Source organism: Argiope bruennichi, chromosome 3 (genome assembly GCF_947563725.1).
Source record: "Argiope bruennichi chromosome 3, qqArgBrue1.1, whole genome shotgun sequence".
Classification (NCBI taxonomy): domain Eukaryota; kingdom Metazoa; phylum Arthropoda; class Arachnida; order Araneae; family Araneidae; genus Argiope; species Argiope bruennichi.
In genome coordinates, this window is record NC_079153.1 from 101,247,446 (window position 1) to 101,266,264 (window position 18,819).

Here is an 18,819-nt window from a genome sequence, read left to right on the forward strand (position 1 = left end):
ATTAATAAACCAGAAGTTGATCTTTTTCCACCGGAAGTGAGAATTTAAAGGGACTAAAATGTAAACAATACGTTTGCGCGACTGTTTTGTATTTTTTAAAGCGATGTAAATGTCAAAATCTTTTTTAACAATATAATTCAACGTTTCCTTTTTTTTTTTTTTTCCATTTTTTAAACTTGGTAGCATTTTTTTTTTTTTTTTTTTAATTCAAGTTTGAATACTGAAGTTGAAACTGATTGAAAACTCCAAAGAAGGAGCTCAATTTTTCTCAAATTTTATAGTATTTTGTAAATGTGGATTTATGACTGGATTCACATCAGCCCCCAAAATGAGTAAAAGATCATCTTTGAATACTTTATTGGTATTCGCATTAAGATTGATTGGTAGAAGTTTTTCTTCTGGGAAGAAATTGCTAGGCACATTAAATTGCCATTTGTTTCTAAACAGAGTTTTAGAACTCATGAACTGAAACTGTTAGAATCAGTGAAGTACTGTTGTGAGAAAAATCTGAAATCTGCATCTAAAGAAGTACACAATTTGAAAGAAAGCACAACCTGTGGTGTTTCTGTAGATGGCACATGACAACGGAGAAGCCGTATGTCACTAAATGTCTGTGTCTCAGCTATATCCATAGATACTGGAAAAATATTGAATTTAAAAGTGATGACCCAATATTGTAGGATATGTGAAAGGAATATTTCTTGCAACCATGAATGTTCTAACTACAAAGGATCATCGGAAAATATAGAAGCTGTTGGTGCTTATAAAATTTGTGTGTGATCAGTATTGAAACGAGAGTTACAATACATCTAATATTTTGGTGATGGTGACTCTAAGGCATTTCTGAAAGTGAAGGATTTCTATAGAAAGGATACGGTTACAAAACTTGAATGTGTAGGACACGTTCAAAAAATAGTAAGGTCGCGACTTAGGAAATTAAAAAAGAAGACCAATGTACTCAGTGGAAAATGCAAATAAAACAATAAATTTATCGATAAACTTCAAAATTACTATGGAATTACTATCTGTAGTAATGTTGTAGATATTGAAAGAATGCAGTCTGCTATTATAGCTGCTTTCTTTCATTGCTGTTGTAGCAGTAGAAATTTAACGCATAGGCTGTGTCGAGAAGGGATCTACAGTTGGTGTCGATATGAACGAGCTATGAGGAACGAAAAGAATATTCAGAAAAATTACCAGGTCTCTCTATTTCTGTCATTAAAGTGATAATATCCACATATTAGAACTCTGTGATAGAGAATTATTTAAAAAATGCTTGCATTGTATGACACACAACAATAATGAAAGTTCCAATAACATCTTGTGGTCAGTATTACCTAAAGAACATTTTGTGGAACAGGAAACTTTGTTTTTAGATGCATATATGGCAGCCATATTGTTTAATTCTGTCGATATAGGACTATTACCTATTTTTAAACATTTGGAAATTCCAATTAACTCCCTGACTTTAAAAAATCTATATGGGAATCGATGATAAGCCCATTATAAAAACGAAACGCCAATCATTGCCCTCTACTAAACTGACCAGAAAAAAGCTGAAAGATAAACAGAAATCAAAATTAGTTGAAAATGAAGTTAAAGCGGGTTTGACATACAAATATAGTGAATTTTAAGAATGAAAAATGAGTAAAAAAATTTTAAGTTGTATTAAAATCTTTAAATGTGTTTTCTGAAAAACTGTGTTTTTCAATATTTTGCTTTACGCGAAACATCAGCAAAAAAAAAAAAAAAAAAAAAAATCTTTTTAAGATATTGAATGGAAATTTTGGAAAATGTTTAAATATGTATTATCTGTGTTATGAACTAAAATCTAATCTCCATCTTCATTTTTTAAAACTATTGCTTTTTTTTTGTGAAAAAAACATGAATCTTTTTTTTTAAATGAGTTTTAATACAAAATTTCAAACATTTCAAAAACTTTTCAAAATTTTGGAAATATTTTATTTTATAACACAGATAAGGGTGTTAATTCTGTACTATATAAATATTATTGAAATATATTTATTAGAATTTTTGGTAGAAAGTGTACCTTAAGTATAATTTTTCACTAAAATTTGAATAAAAATTATTAATATTTCCAAAATTAATCATAATTTCATACAAATTACATTTAAATTTAAAGTTTCATTTTAAATAAAAATTAAAAAAAATTAAATATCATTTAGTTCATTTTAAATAAAAACATCTTTTATTTATTAAAAATTTAAATATTTAAAAAAAAGTCTCCGAAGGTAGATACATATCTTAATGGCAAGTGAATCTCATTACACATATACTAAAATAAATGTATGAACCCTCCTCCCTTCCAAAATGTGCGTCTATGAGAGAGAGAAAGGAAGAATTTGCTTTTGTTGAGAATTGCTAGAACTTCAAATGCTTTTTATCAAACAAATAATTATAAATTTGATGCTATAAACAAGTAACCTCTTCTGTTCAAGACATGATCAAGAATACAATTCAAATTTTCTTGTATTGGTGCTGAGGCCCTAAGGAAAACGGAAGAAAAGCTATTCTTCTATGCAGGAAGCAGTGGTGCATACGAGATAGATTAAACAATGTGCTTTTTTCCGTCGCTTTTCTTCCCCTTCTTTTTTCCCCACTTTTTTGAAACTGATGACTGTAAAAAAAAAATCACGTTGGTCAGCAAAAGAGTTTTTAAAAAAACCTAAATTATCTAAAAATATACCGATATTAGATTTTTTTTTTTTTTTTTGAATGAGTTCGAGTTCCTGTTTTGTATCATTTATTTGCAAGGCCCTACTGGAAGCAATCGATCCAAATGACTAAAAGCTGACTCTGCCTCAATAAGATTTGGATGCAAACATTGCTATTAATTACTGCTTTTTTTGCAAACATTACCTTTTAAAACAATCATAAAATAAAAAAATTATGATAAAAAGTAATTTGAAAATGTATCTTGATTTTCATGAGAGTAATTTGTACATAAAATAAATACGTTCACACGAAGCCAATTTTTGAGCGCAATACTTGTCTTTCTACTATTGTCCCAATTAATATCACAGTTGAGGCACCTTATTAGAATAATGCCACGATTGTCCCTACAGGACAACTATTTGAAACTTTCTCATCGGTGGAGATTTTCCTGAGGTAGGCATGGGTTACTATTGCTTCGCAATATTTGGTCTCGGGCTATCTTTAATTTCATTTAAATTGTATAGATGTAATTTCATGATATCGTGAAAGAGCCAGATCTTCAAGATGTTGTCTTCAAGAGCTTCAATCTTTAATCGTCCATTGTGTGCACGAAACTTTCTAATGGAGATCAGACCCATGACATCATGGTGCTATTAAACATATAAATACATGCTCATTTATATTACAAATTTCGTGTTGTTTATCCGTCTCATAAACTACACAGATACTAAAAAGGTCTCTTATTCTTTAACTTTGAACAATGGAAAAAAATCACGTTAACAGGTAATTGATGAAACAATGAAAACGCTTTGAACTTCCCGGGGCAACAATATACTTTATTGTTAGAAATCAAGAAAAAAATATTTTTAATAACATTGCTAAGATTCAGAAAAAAAAAAAAAAAAAAAAAAAACCACCCTCATTTGACTATTGAATTGGTATCATTAGAAAGAGAATTTTTAAAATTTGAAAAGCAGTAAAATTATTTTTGTACAATATTTTAGGATATTATCGCTGGGAAACTCCAAAATTCAGTTTAATTTTTAATTAGTTAAAATTTTAAAAAAAAAATCTCTTCGAACTGTACATTTGCCCCCTCCAAAGTGAGTGAAAAAAGTAGAACGATATAAGAATACTAGTTAAATGAAGAATGGTGAAATTTTTTTCAGATTAATTTAATGAGCAACACTTTAAAACCTATTTACAAATAGATGACTACATCTGAAGCTTGAAACAAACCACACAAGTCAATTACAATAAAAATTCAGTTTAGACTACTTTATATTATGTATAAAAAAAAGTAAAAGGGCACTTTTAAATAGTGTAAATAAAAATCTAATTAATAGGGAATTCTTCCAGCTGGCTTTGATTATTTCAAAGATTCGGTTTGGCATCGAATCATATAAAAGAATTTCTTTTGCCAAAAATTTCCCCATACAGCATTCAAATCTCTCCGAAGCTCATATACAGATTCAAACTGCTTGCCTTCTCCGTAAAACCGACGGACACTCCTTACCCATATGTTCTCTACAATGTTGAGGTTCTAGTTTTTAGCAAGCAAAAGGCTGCTTAAATGTGTTCCGGCAAGCTTAAAATGTTCCAGAATAACTGAAATATTATTTGTTGCAAACCAATTTTTAACACCATTAGCTGTGTGGATTGGTATTCCTTCATCTTAAAAAATCTAAAAATTTCCACCTAGCTTAATATCATAGGAAAGAAGAATAGGAATATAGAATGAATATCATAGGAAAATAGAATGAATTCAAAACTTGGATCTGTTTGTTTTTGCCTGCCACTCAGGATTCAGGAACAAGCTTGCCACTAAGGAACATTAGGCTTGTTCTTCTATAACCGACTGCAAAAAAAAAAAAAAAAAAACCCACATTTTTTTTTCTTCTATTTGTAGAGTAGAATAGATCTTTTCTTTGTTACTGAGACAATGCCCATAGTATTGGTAGCCATATGGGCCATTTAATTTAAATATTTTCTCATCGGAAAATATAATGGAGGTCATTCTGAACTCCAGGACGTGTGATTTTTAGCCCTCTGCAGTCGGTGTTCAACGTACCTTTCAGTCCATTAAGTTTGGTGCTTTATTTTTCTGAATACGAATTTCTGACGTTTTTGATGTAGTTGCAGGGAAATCTTGAAACATGTATCATGCAAGCATTATTTTAAACTTTGGCAACACTCTCATGCGTTTTTTTTTTTTTTTTTTAAATTCTTGAAAGACCTTTCTTTGATCGCATTGCATCAGTTTTTTTTTAGGTCTGCCAATCTTCTTTTTGGTCTCCTGACTGCTAGGATTTCTTTTGAAGTACGAAACAGTATTTGAACTATACGTAGCTGGTTGCAGTTTCTTTTGCATTTTTGCCGTCATTCTTGTAGACAACTATTTGTTCTTTATGGAGCTCAAGATTTTTCTCTAGGCATTTTAAAAATGGTGGCTTTTAATAAAATTGAATGTTTTTCTTAACAAAAGAGTTGAACAGAATACCACACCCATTTCTAGGTTTACAATATCTTTCAAAATAATTATTTTAACATGTGTCCTACTTTTTCCACACACCAAAAATCGTCAAATGCTATTTCCTTTTTTTCCCTTTTTTAATTTGTAATGGTTGATAAAGGTTACTAATTTAAAATAAAAGAAAAAGAAATTTAGATCAATAGTATCAAAATACAAAGCATAACGACTGTAATACTGAAGCAATATGACTATCCATCTACCTTTTTCACTTAGTGTATGTACCAAATTTGGTAACTGTAGGAACTAATTTATCAAATGCGCACACACACACACAAACGCATTTATCTTTATTATAGTAAAGATATCGATTTGCAAAATTATTTTTAAACAAAATGCTAATAATAATAATGATATTGTTCTTTACAGGATCTCGAACGCGGTAAGCTAAAAGTAAAAGCTTCTTAATTTCGCGAATAATCTGAATCCCCCCCTCTTCCTTTCGACTTCCTTCTCACCCCTTTTTTGAAGAAATAAGTAACGCCTGACGCATGCGCAAGAGTCTAGTCTCGAACCGAAACGATACTAGTTTGTATTGAAATTTACCAGGCGCTTTGAAAATGCAAACATATTTGACATTTGAGAATAAATTTTAAACTGATATTTTGTTAGAATTTTTTTTTTCTTTTCATCATTTGATGTTTTTGTTTATGATTTTGAAGATAAGGGAATAATATCTTCAAAACAGGTACGTGCAATTTAAATATACCGATCTTGTAGTGTTAGATCAGTTTTGGGATTGCATTTTTAGATATAAAATCCCATTGATTTGATAATGTAAGCCTAAGATTGTAAGCTGAAGCCTTTTTCCTCATCTATTGTCTTTATGGTATAACAAAATCAAAAGTACTATATCCGATGACATATTGCCTTAAAAAAAGGTGCAACTTTGCGCCATTTATCCGTTATTCTCGTTTGGCCGAAATCGCACATAATGTCAAGAAAAGTAATTAATGGATTATAAAATCTGGCATTAAATTATTGCACTGTTGCAACGTGAGTAATAACATCTTTAGTTATCGATCTAATATTTTCATTACATCTTGCATGTTTTATAATATTCTTACTTGAACAATGTTAAAACGAAACGAACCAGAGTGATTTGCGCAGTAAGCTGCTTCTTCTTCCATTCGTGAATAAAAGTAGTTATCTTGAATGAAAAAATTTTCAATGAATCGATGTTCATTTCTATTATAAGTGAGTTTCATATTTTAAAATCATAATTGTGTTCTTCTAATCTAACCTTTTCTTATCCTGACATTTACAAATCTCATATTCATATTTCCAAAAGCATAATCTGACTATTCAGGTTTTTATCCCGATATAATTTTCACTAGGTTATTTGAATAAAGGTATTAATAACTAAGATTTTTGTAATAGTGAATTATTCACTGAGATATGAACAGCTGTATTATATTGTAATCCAGGCTTATTTTTTGGACAATTTTCTTATTTAATTTATTATTCTTATGTAGGTTTAGTGAGAAATTTACATCTGTAGCATGCTAAACTTTTTTTAAAAACTCTGTACAATTTATACTTTAATATTATGATATATAATAATATTTTTGTCATGAAGTAATGGTTATATTTAATTTTCAAGCTGAAAATGGCTTTGCTATTAATGTAAACATTCAAGATTCTGATTGGAATGTTAAAAATTTTTTGTAAACTTCAGATTTAATAGCGAATAATTATTTAAAAAAAAAAAAAAACGGAAATCTCTTATTTCAGCAGAAAAAAATTATAAATTTAATGTTAGCAATGGGAATGTGATATGTTATGTGTAATTTTAAGAAGAATAGAATAACCAAGTTCATACTTAACTGTCAGTTATCTGGGTTTATTAGCAAACAATTTGGTACTTGTAGATATTTATAGTCAGTTTAGTTTATTGCAAAGCAAATGAAAAATATCATCAAGATTGTTCAGTTGTGCATAATCAGAAAATCACCAACCATGCGCAAGTATCAAAAACTTTATTAGGAAAACAATTTCAAATCAAAAAGTGCTTTAACATATGCACACGAAACTACAATAACAGTTACTTTTTTTTATATAAAAAAAAGTAACCAACGAGCTTGTAAGTGCAGGATCTATTTTTGTTGTATTTGTATGTGTAGGTAAAAAAGACTTCCGTAGATAAAAACTGTTTGAAGCATTTTTTAAAAAAAAAATTGATTTCTTGTCACCTATTTTATGGATTTTCCTGCTCAACTTTTTCATTATGGATTTTCCTGACAACTCAAATCAAATGGATTTTCCTATTTTACCACTCAAATCTACAGATAATCTGGAAATTATTGTATTTAAATACTTATTACGGTTATTTATGTTGTAATCATAAATGATCTTATATAATACTCTTGACACTTTGGTTTTGATAAGTATATTAATGTTTTTAATTGCTTTTTAAAACTGATAAAAAATATAATGGAAGTGATTAAGGACAAAGTGTTGAGGATGAAGTATTATGATAACAAAACATTAGTGCACTATGTTTTTCAATGTGAAATTTATGTAGAAATTAAGGGGGGAAAATGCCATGCCCATGTGCCATTTATATTTACTAAACCACTGTCAATACCTAGGGACAAAAGAAAATCATTATACTTTGCTCACCTTTGGTGTACCACTGGCAATGCTTCATTTATTTCTGGGGTGTATATAGATTTAAAGGTCTGAATGTAGGAATATATATATAATATTAATATTCTGCCGTTTGTAAGAAGTGAAAATTCTGACATTTTACCCCATTTTAGATTCATGTGTTTATTCCTTCTGAACCTTACATATTTAAATTTTATAATTAAAATTAGTGAAGTAAGGATTACTATTTCTTTATGTTATTATGTTTGCTGTTTTTCTGTTTGGCTAAAATATTTTAAATCGTATGTATATTGTTATAACAGCATTAAATCAATATTGTAATATAATTTTTGAGAAATAAAATTTCATGTAAAGAAATTTCTTTTATTATGCTTTAAATTTTTTTTATCACCTTCTATATGACATGCCATTTAATTTAAAATGTCTCTTAAAATTGAATTGTCAGTTTGAAAAGACTAAAAAATTTTTTTTAAATATTTGGCCAAAACCTATCTATTAAAATTATATTATTTTCATTTTATTTTTAGAAGGCTATTTGCTAATTGACCAATCTTTCTTCTTTGTGATTAGATCTTAAATAAAAGTACATAGATGACAGTAGTTTTGCTTAGAAGTAATATTGATTTATTTTTTGCCCTTACTGATATTTATCCTACATTTGTTCTATAATATGTTTTCTTTTTCAATTTCTCCCTGAATATTACAATAGTGATTTCATGTTTTATGATGTAATTTTATCTACCTTGTCTTAATTAGTATCCAATACCAGATTTTAAATTGATATGTCTTTGCTTGGTTTTATTATTATTATTTATTCGAGGTTTATAGATTACAGATAAACTATTCCATATGCATGACATGCAATATACCATTGGGAAAAACTAAATTTTGTGTTTTGCTCTTGTTCCATTCTTTCTAACTTGATGTTGAAATGCTTCAAAATTTATTAGTTTCATATAAAATAATAAAAAGTAATTCAAATACACTAACATATATAATAAAATAAATTTTTAACTATTTTATAAATATTTAGTCTAATAAACATTTGCTGTGGATGTCTAGAATTTTGCATATAATTTTTATTTCTTTCTATTTAATTTGTCTAAAAATAACCTTTCTCCATTTATAGGTTATGTAGCCTCAATACCATTAAAACCAAAAAAGTTGTTCAACTTCCATAAACAATTGGCAGTGAGAAATTTCCAGGTATGAAAAGAGAAGTCAAATAATTAATTGAGAAATTACTAATATATTTTAGATGATCTTTTAACACCAATTATTCATAAAAGCAATAATTGTGAAAAACATGACAAAGCATCTTATAAGTGGTTAAACAAATTGCAGTCTCAAGAACTTGCTGATTTTTTTAATGGATGGATGAATGAATAATAATGGATGAATATGAAAATATGGTTCATATGAAAAGAAAAAGGAACACTTTGTGAAAGACAATATGATATTAATGTACTTCTTACAATGAAACTTTTAAAGAGTTGTGTTAGCTATTGCCCGAAACAAAAATCACCAATTTTTTAACATAACCTCTTTTTAACCTCTTTTGTCTTTTTTATTAAATAGTAATTAAAATTCTTCCAGTTCACGTATGTTTCATTCTTAACCTTTAATTAAAATAATGTTTAGATTTGTTTAAACTATATGTTATTTTTTAGTGTGAACTACACTTAACACATTGTATATTGACTTTGTCAAAAAATAGCCTTACAATGCGCACAGTCTATTGTAACATAATTTTCATATTCACCTAGGGCTTACTTATTGTTTTGTGTAGGTGATCAATTACATTTTCAAAGGGAAAAAAAAGCATTGTTATTACATGTTTTGCTTGAGCAATATGCAAAAAATGTAATAATAATGAAGATATCTGCTGTATATGTGCTTGGTGGCAAAATTGGAATTTAGTTATCATTTTAAATTGGTTTAATGTGGCATTTTATTATGCAGTAAATTAAAAAAAATCGTTTAAAAAAAGAGACATTATGAATAGTATTAATTTTTCGAAGTATCTAAATCTGAGCAGCTGTATTCAGATACATTTTGCAGTCAGAAATATCAGAATTGAAAAATAATTAACTGATTACTTTTATTACTGATTGATAAATGATATGAAACAAATTACAATTCATTGAACACTATTTACAAATAATTTTTCACTATATGTTATTTTTTTTAATTTTCAGATGTTGATGTCTTGTCGCTTTACAGCGGAAGCGGGGAACAGTAGCTTCTGAGTGTAAGGAGCCCTGAAAAATTTCAGATGGATATTTGTTATACTATAATCAACTTCATATCCAAATTTAGAGATACACAGCATTCATTTTAGCATATGGTAAGCTAGAAATTGCTTCTATTTAATTGATAATTTATTAAATATTCCTCTTATTCAGAATTATACAATAGAAATGTTTCTTAAGAATATAAGTATGCATATATTATCCTGGTTTATTTTGATTTTAAAATGACTCGCAGTAAAATTTTCTTATAGAAAATGAAGGTGAGAATGGAAAGTGAGAAATAGAAGACAATAATTTGGAGGAAGAATATCAAAATTGTATGTTTATGCCTAACTTTATTATTTTCACTAAATTTCTATTTTTTTTAATTTAAAAAAATGAAGATCGAACTTTAAAAGTACTTTCTACACTATTTCATTGAGATTACAGTTTTAGAGAATTTGAAATGTGTTAAGTCAATAATTAGTTCTAATCTGTAACATGTTTAATCATATGCATATCCCTTATAGTTAGTTATCTAGTAGCCTTATTATAGTTATCTAGTTGCCTTAGGTGACAAGCTGATTTGTTAATCTTAATGATTATTAAACTTTTCATTTCAATATTTTATGAAACTTATCTTTTTATAGCTTCTTCATCAAAATATTTTTAAGCTTCAAATTTTGACAGTCATAAAGCACTGATACTATTATAAAGGCCTTAATTCTCTTAGGAGCAGTAGTCGTAAAAAAGAACACCAATTTTAAAATTTTGTATAAAAAAACTATTGGCTCTAAAATCCCAAAAAATTGCTGGAAAAGTAATATTTAGTCCCCTTTTAGAAAAATAGATGGCAGCATGAGCAATTTTCATTGCTTTTATGGCATTAATCTTATGTTAAAAATACCCCCTTTCTCCCCCTCAATTTGGGAATTATTTTTACCTCTTAAGCGATGAAATTTTATCAAAATATATTACCCATTTCCCTGCAATATCAATAAGGTTTTAAATCATAATTTTGTTTAATCATCAAATTAATTTAAGAACAAATCAAATTGGCTGATTGACAGGTGTCCTCATTTGAGGACACCACCATTCTAGGTATATTCCAGGTATATATTTTCATACGTTCAATTTTATTCCTGTTATTTAAAACTCATTTTAGATGCGTATTTATTATCAAAATCTCAAAAGTAACAGCTCAGAATGTAAGCGAAATTTTAAAATGCTTAAAAGGACAAAAGCAGGAAAACATCAATCATGTCGTCCACTGATAACGATTCGCTTCTCCTTATCTCACAGCTTGAGATTAGGGGAAGGTAAAAGTTGGAATCCGTAAAAATACGGGCAGCAACAGTTTCAAGGAAGTTCTTGTTTCTATCTTTTTACGGGCCCGCCTTTTTGAAGGGAGAAAAGATTCTGTGTTTTTCTGGGCTTGTCACTTGGAGAGTTAACTTATTGTAAAATTTCTTTTTGTGCAATAATATTTTCAGAAGTTATGGCAAAAAAATTTTGACATTTCGCTTAATTTTCAATTAATTAATATTCTTTTTAAAAAATAGCCCCGAGTTGCACATTTCCGACTTTTGAGGTATACATACATGTGGCAGATTTGGTAGCTGTAGGTGGGATGGCCTGATCTATAGTGTGCCAACACACACACACATTCATCTTTATTATAAATATAGATTATCTCAGTTAGTCAAAAACAGCTGTATACATTTATTACATCAGTAATTTATGTTTTAAAACATTCTTTTAATTCATGTTTTAAGTTTTGTTGACCATTTTACCCATATGCATATTACTTTGTTTTTAGTGATTTTTTTTTATCTGCAGTTTTAAAACTCAAAATCTTTAAATTAAAAATAAAGTGATAAATTAAAAATAATACTCGTGATTAATTACCAAAATAATCAAATATATGGAATTAGTTCAACTTTTAATTATAAACCTGTTAAATAATTTTTTTTTAAGTTGGTACTATCAGCTAAATATATGTAGTGGATTGGCCAATGATTATGTTGATTTATTACAAGACTAAAAGGAAAAAATGATCGAAAAATGTGTGCCAGTATTTATCTGGGGATTGGTTGGTTGGTTTTTGTGTTTTTTTTGGCACAAGAGCCATTCTTGACTAAACTGCACCAGACTTTTGTAGAATTAAAGTTCAATTCTAGAAACCATTTGAATTAAAAGCGATAAAGGTTTTAAAACACAAGACACATATGATACGCAAAAATGATTATCAAGAAAAATGAAAAATGTTAAATACTCATATAAAACCCAATTGATTTTAAAAATTTAAAAACATTTGGATGGTGTTTCTCACCAATCAAGTCTTTTAAGTTAAGAGAAGTTGACTTAAAAAGGCAACGACGCTGATGATTAAAAGAAGGACATTCAACAAAGATGTGCTTTACACTAAAATTCACATGACACGTGGGGCAAATTGGCGCTCTATCACCAAAAATTAGATGACGGTGAGTGAAACGAGTATGACCTATACGGAGGTGAGTCAATTTAACATCAACCTCTCGTATAGGTAGAACAGGCCACAAACCAATTCTTGGTTTTATTGAATGTAGTTTGTTCTGGATCTGTGGATCCCATGAATCTTGCCAAGTTGTAAAGAGTTTAAAAACAAATGACTTTTTGACGTCACAATATGGGAGGGCCTGAGACTGAAATGTTGATGCAGATTTAGCTGCAACATCAGCCCTTTCATTGCCCGCAATACCCACGTGAGCCGGAACCCAGCAGAGAATTATATTAAAACCCCTGTTTTGTAGTAACCGCAGGTTAAACAAAATTTCTAAAGTGATTGGATGCATGTGGTTTTGGAAATGAGCAAGGGTTTCCAAAGCACTCATACTGTCAGTATACATGATAAAACTACGCTCAGTAGAAGTGGAAATTTCCTTTAGTGTGTAAAAAATTGCCATCAACTCAGCAGTAAAAACAGAACAAACGTGGTTAAGACGGTAGCTGAGTGTTATCAGATGGAGTTATAATGGCACAACCAACACGTCCATCTGATTTTGAGCCATCTGTAAACACTGGGGTAAAAGAAGAATACTGACAGCGGTGGTCATGGAAAATCTGTTGAAAAATAACAGAACTAGTTGAAAATTTATCAAAGCCAAAAAAAGGGTTCAGAAAAGACAAATTTGGAATATCCCAAGGAGGAAAAGAATAAAGATCAAGAGATTTAATGACTATGTTATTAAGATCCGAGTCATGCAGGGCATTTTTGACTCTCCGACAAAAAGGTAGAATATGATAAGGTCGGGCATTATAAATTCTTTGAAAGTTTTCAGGAGAACCCATGCAATGAATGGTATTTATCTGGGGAATCATAAATGGTAGTTAAATTCTCCCATTGCTGAATGTTGAAATGATGTTTCTAAAAATAAACATATATATTATACATAAAAACTCATTTTCTGCTTCTCAACCCCATTTATCCTAAAGTAGAACCTGCCTTTATGTAAGCTGTGCATGCGTCAGTTAATCATTTACTATAATGTCTTTGTGTGGATGTTGCTGTATAGACAAATGCTTTTGATATTTTGCAATATTCTCTGTGTAAATCTCCAACAATATATTTAAGAGAATGCAAAGCTAATATGCTGAGCTTTGACTTGCAAGAGAAATATATATGTAACATTATTTTGGTTGAAGCAGAGTGCAGGTTTGAAGATATAGACGAGATGTATTTTTAATTTCGTTTTATTCTCTCTTTAATATCCATCTCGGGAAGGCAGTTTATTTACAAACAGATGCAGTGCGACACAAAAGCAGAAGTAAGAAAGAAGGGCAAAACAAATGATCACTAGTCTTATATAACATAGGATTTCCGGCCACGTGCCGATGGAATACATTTTGTTGACTTCTGACAAGGGTAATGAAAGTATTATTTTCATTTCATACGTAGTACTGATGCTGCATTAGTTTTACTGAGGAATTAATTAAACCGAAAGTGGAATTGGATCACGAAATAAGAGAATATTTTTAGAATGAAGTTACTATGGGCTAAATTAAGTTAAAAATCTTGGAAATTAATTAAATTGAAATTAGAATTAAAATATCATTACATATATTTAGCAACAAATATATAAATTATTTCCAAAATTGTATTTATTGCTGACAACATCTGTTAAAGAAATACTAAGCTCAAAGGAAAATGAATAAATATAAATCTTTTCTTATAAATTGAATTCTTTATGCACTTCTGTGCAAAAAAAATTTTTCAGAAATAATAATTGTGTTGATATATTTATTTTTTTAAAAGAGAAATTAATGGGATCAATCAGAGGAATTACGTCAGGAACATTTTAGAGATCTTTTTTAGACACATGTCGAAACACGTTAATAGTTATATATTTGTATTGAGGGGGGAAAAAATGCCTCAATTGGAGGAGGCATTACACAAAGTTGAAATCTTTATTATATTATTTTGTTATGCATTAGAACTAGAAAAGACTACAAATGGAATATATTTAACGTCATTTGACCTTCTGCTAATAATTATTTTTTAATACATAATTTTTGCAGATTTTTAATGAGTTTGAAACCTTTAGTTGATGTAAAATTAATTTCGATTTTTTAAACGGAATTCATTTATGACCTTGAAGCAGTTGCAGAAACAATTGTAAACAAATAAATGTAGTATTAGTAAATATGAGTCTAAAATAAAAAATCGATTTTTACAGATATATATTTTTTTTAAGTATAATATTAAAAAAAAGCAAATTTAAATTTAACATTTAAGTTTTCCATTTGATGTTTGACATTTTTTTTTTCGTTTATAACTTTTAAAAATAAATATCGTTGGTGATTCTGCATAATATGCTAGGAATTAATCACCAAAAAACCAGGAAGGATTACACCATAGATTCAGTAAAAACGCCAAATTCATGCTAAAGGTTAGTGTTTCTTAACCTTGCTATACATCAATTATGCCAAGCAAAGCGTTCTCTACTTTACCCAGAGCAGAGTTCACATTTTTTTTTTTTTTTTTTTTTTTTGCAGGGTGGGATGGCGGATAAAACCTATATTTAAAAAGTATAAGAGAAAGTTTTGGGATGGCCTTTCCTGTTTATATATATATATATATATTAAAAAAAAAGTGGAATATATATGTTGCAATAATAGTCAAAAGCTAAACTATGAAAATACCATAGGGCACATTCCTCATTTGCGACATTTTTAAAAAAATTAATAATTTAATTGTATCGATATTTTTTATTTAAAATTTTTATAAATAATATATGTATAAATGTTGAACCAATTCTTTAATTTTCCTTTTCTTCACAACGAATTTTGTGTGACATATTAAAGTGCCAGCTCAGGTGTCGTCCTCGCCATCTGACCACGGTACAAAATTACGAGGTCCGTCCCAAAATAGCCCTAGTGTTGCTTTAAAACGGGACGTTAATATAACTAAACTAAACTTCATTAGTAGAAACTGCTGATCAATTTTAGAGCAACTCGAAATGGCACATTTTCAAGCAGTATCTCAAGCGGCGTTTTGAAATACATTATTTTCACGGAATAATTTATAATAATAAAAAAAATAGCTATAGAGTAGCAATTTTCATAACAATAAGATTTAGATAACATAAGTTCATATACAGATTATAAATTATTAGCGCCTTCATTCTAGTTAACTGTGTAAAAATACTATAAGTCGATGCATGCACGTGGTATTGACCACGATTATATTATACTCTCCGCGGCGCATATTTAAAGATATCAGAATAATTTTTTCCTTTACCTTCTTGTAACTATTAGAAAATTTTAGCCGTTTTTTTTTTATTTATACGTGTGTTCTGTGGAGGAGATTCTTTGAAATTTTATGCAATTGGATTACAGAAATTTTATAATAAAATATTTGAAAACTGTTTCCGCTGAAATTAATTTTATGGAATAATGGTACGAATTTGTAGATATTTTGTATTATGCATAAACATAATGCATACGAGTTGTTAATTATTTATCATATTTATAAAAAGAAAGCAAAACTTTTGACTTTATGTATATTATTTTTTCGTCTTAAGAAAAATATTATTAATTTCATTAAATAAATGCTCAAAGATTAATTTAGGTTTTACAGAAATTATTTTTCACAAATTATTTTTTTTTTTTTCAGATATCTTTTGAGTTTCGTATAAGAAAACACGACAGACGGCTGAGAATATTCTTTCCTACCAGTGCACCTTACTCACCCAATAATAATTATGAATCTCAGAAAAAGGAATACAATGTCGAAAGAAAAAAAAGACAAAGTCGAAAAAGAAATACTACTTACAAAACACTGCCATGTGCTGCTCATAAGGTTACCATTCCTGGCAAATGGAACGATAAAAAGAAGGTGTCTAAGAAAATTAGAAAAGAAACTAGAGTGCTATCAGCCTCCAATTTTGAAACGAGCCAAAAGAAGAATTAATGCACCATCGACTCAAAGTGCTTCGAAGATTAAAGTACCTATAAAGCGGGGAGGAAAAGTAGTGCATAAAACTGACTCCAAAGCACACGTATCTAGAGAAACTAAGCATTCTAAACAATACAATAAAAGAAAACATTTTGTGAGTCATAATCATACCCAAAGCCATGCATCCAAGGCAGAGAATAATTCACTAGTGGAACTATCCCGGCAAAAGGACAGCGTGGCTGCAAAGGATGATAGAAGCAAAAATACAGAAGACGGACCATGTTCAATAACATTCTTAAATGAAAGGACAAAGTCGGCAAGACATAGAGATTCCAAAAAATTTAGAGTTTGTTTAAGTTTAGCCTATTATGTTTATATGTTTAAAGAGTATTTGTTAAATTTGTGTATGTTAGGAAGAAATGGGAAAATGTACATTCTATCTGAACTCGCGCGAAGAAGTACCAGTGCGAAATTCTTTGTGAAGAATACAAACAGGGAGATTGTTTTGAATAAAGGCTTGATTGAATGGATTGTTGGACGGTTTTTTGAAAAAGAAGTTTTGCTAGAGAACCAAGATGAAATAATAAAAAATGCAATAAGAAAAGCAGAGGCAATTGTAATAAAAAAGTCAAAACACGAAAATGAGATGTTGAGACAGCAAATGGCTCAAGCTGATGAAAATGCCCTTTTCGATGAGCATGAAGTCTTGAAATACACCAGTACAGCTTTGGTTGATGGTGAAGCGGCAGCAATTAGATCGAGAGATGAAAATGCACTTAGATCTGAAAATCTTTGCATTGAACAAAAAGTACTTGCACCTGACAACAAACTTACCATTTCCGGATTTAAGGAAGCTGCTAAAGCAAACGAGGGAAATTATTTTCCATTTGATGATTTTCTATATGGAGAACCTTGGAAAGAATCTATTACAGAAATTAATAATACACCAAAAAATGTGGCATCTGTGACTGAAGCCAAAACATGTTGTTTTGCGGCCCTAGCCAATAATATCTGTGCATGTCGCAGTTCTGGCATCAGATTTATTCATAGTATTGCGGAAAAAAAAAATAATTTATCATTTATGACTGCCTCCAAGCCTGATAGCAAAATCAGAATGGAAGACAATTGTAGGTTAGAAAAGTGTGATGGAAAATCTTGTTTGAAATGCAAAATTCAATTGATCACCACTAAAGGGACACATTACTCTTTTAGACCTCTTGACAAACCTTTTGACCCTAAAATTTCCGAAGCTGTTCGTATTTTAAAATCAAATCACATCTCTTATCTAAGGCGTCGAAAAGGGGGCTTTGGCGCGAGTCCCAAATAAATTTTTAAATCTCTCTCCTGTACACTTATTTAACATTGCTAGAAAAATGTTGGTTTTTATGATGTATTATTGTATATAAATATTGTGAAACATTTTAAATAAAAGCTTAATAAAATAAGTACTTATTTAATGTGAAATCTCAAAGCTACATTAATTCAATGGAATAATATCGCATATCATTTTCTTGAAATTGTCAAAATGCATGTATTTTATATCTGTTAACATATTATTCCTTTAAAAAAAAAAAAAAAGAAATCTGAAAATTTTGGTTTGGGGAGAAATATAATAAGGTATAGAAAGAATTGGACATTTCTTTAGTTAATCCCTTTCTTAACTGAAAAATTAAATACAGTACACTCCCGATTATCAGCGGGATTGGGTGGCGTGGCCGCCGCGGATAACAAAAATCGCGGATAATCCGAAAAAAAGCTAAAAACGGGTATAGCAAAAGAAAAAACAGTTATTCAAACTTTGAAAAATCGTTTTATGTACAATAAAACGTAAAATAAACAGCAGGAAATGTTTAACTAACGCTTAATATTTTAGTATATCACTCAAAACTAACCTAAAATGCATTTTGTTAATGAAAACAGAAAAGTGCTTTGTATTTACGAGAGGCGTCAAGGATACACAGAAAAATTAATACATATGTACTGTTTTAATACTGTAATGTATTATGTAATTACAAAAGCATAACTGTAAAACTGCAATTTTTTGAAAAAATCAGCCAAAAAAAAAAAAAAAATGTGCGGCAGGCGCGGATAATCGGGAGTCTACTGTACTTGTTTGCAGTATTGATCTTTATAAACATTAGTTTGAGAGTAGTAAAAATTAGAAAAACTACTGATTTCTTTCATTTAAAATATGCTTTGGTATGAATCTGAGCGTGTAGTTTAAGTCAGTGACTAGACATATAGTCGTAAGCAGTAATGATTTGATACTTCTATTTGGCACATCTGCAAACATATGTTGCGATCTCAGCTCTTTGAAAGTTCTTAAAAATACTTAT

General features: G+C 29.3%; 1 protein-coding gene across 3 annotated transcripts; it reads left to right on the forward strand.

The window, feature by feature from the left end:
- The first annotated feature begins 5,705 nt into the window (after positions 1–5,705).
- LOC129963768 (uncharacterized) lies at positions 5,706–17,928 on the forward strand. Of its 3 annotated transcripts, none has more exons than XM_056078314.1 (5): positions 5,706–5,894; positions 8,946–9,022; positions 10,015–10,163; positions 10,320–10,385; positions 16,202–17,928. In XM_056078314.1, exon 5 carries the CDS (start codon positions 16,290–16,292, stop codon positions 17,808–17,810), a length of 1,521 nt encoding a protein of 506 aa, XP_055934289.1. In that variant the 5' UTR covers positions 5,706–5,894; positions 8,946–9,022; positions 10,015–10,163; positions 10,320–10,385; positions 16,202–16,289; the 3' UTR covers positions 17,811–17,928. The 3 variants fall into 3 exon arrangements, with proteins under 3 accessions (XP_055934289.1, XP_055934291.1, XP_055934290.1); XM_056078315.1 differs by lacking the exon at positions 5,706–5,894 and adding an exon at positions 6,018–6,202; XM_056078316.1 differs by lacking the exon at positions 10,320–10,385.
- Positions 17,929–18,819: the final 891 nt, after the last annotated feature.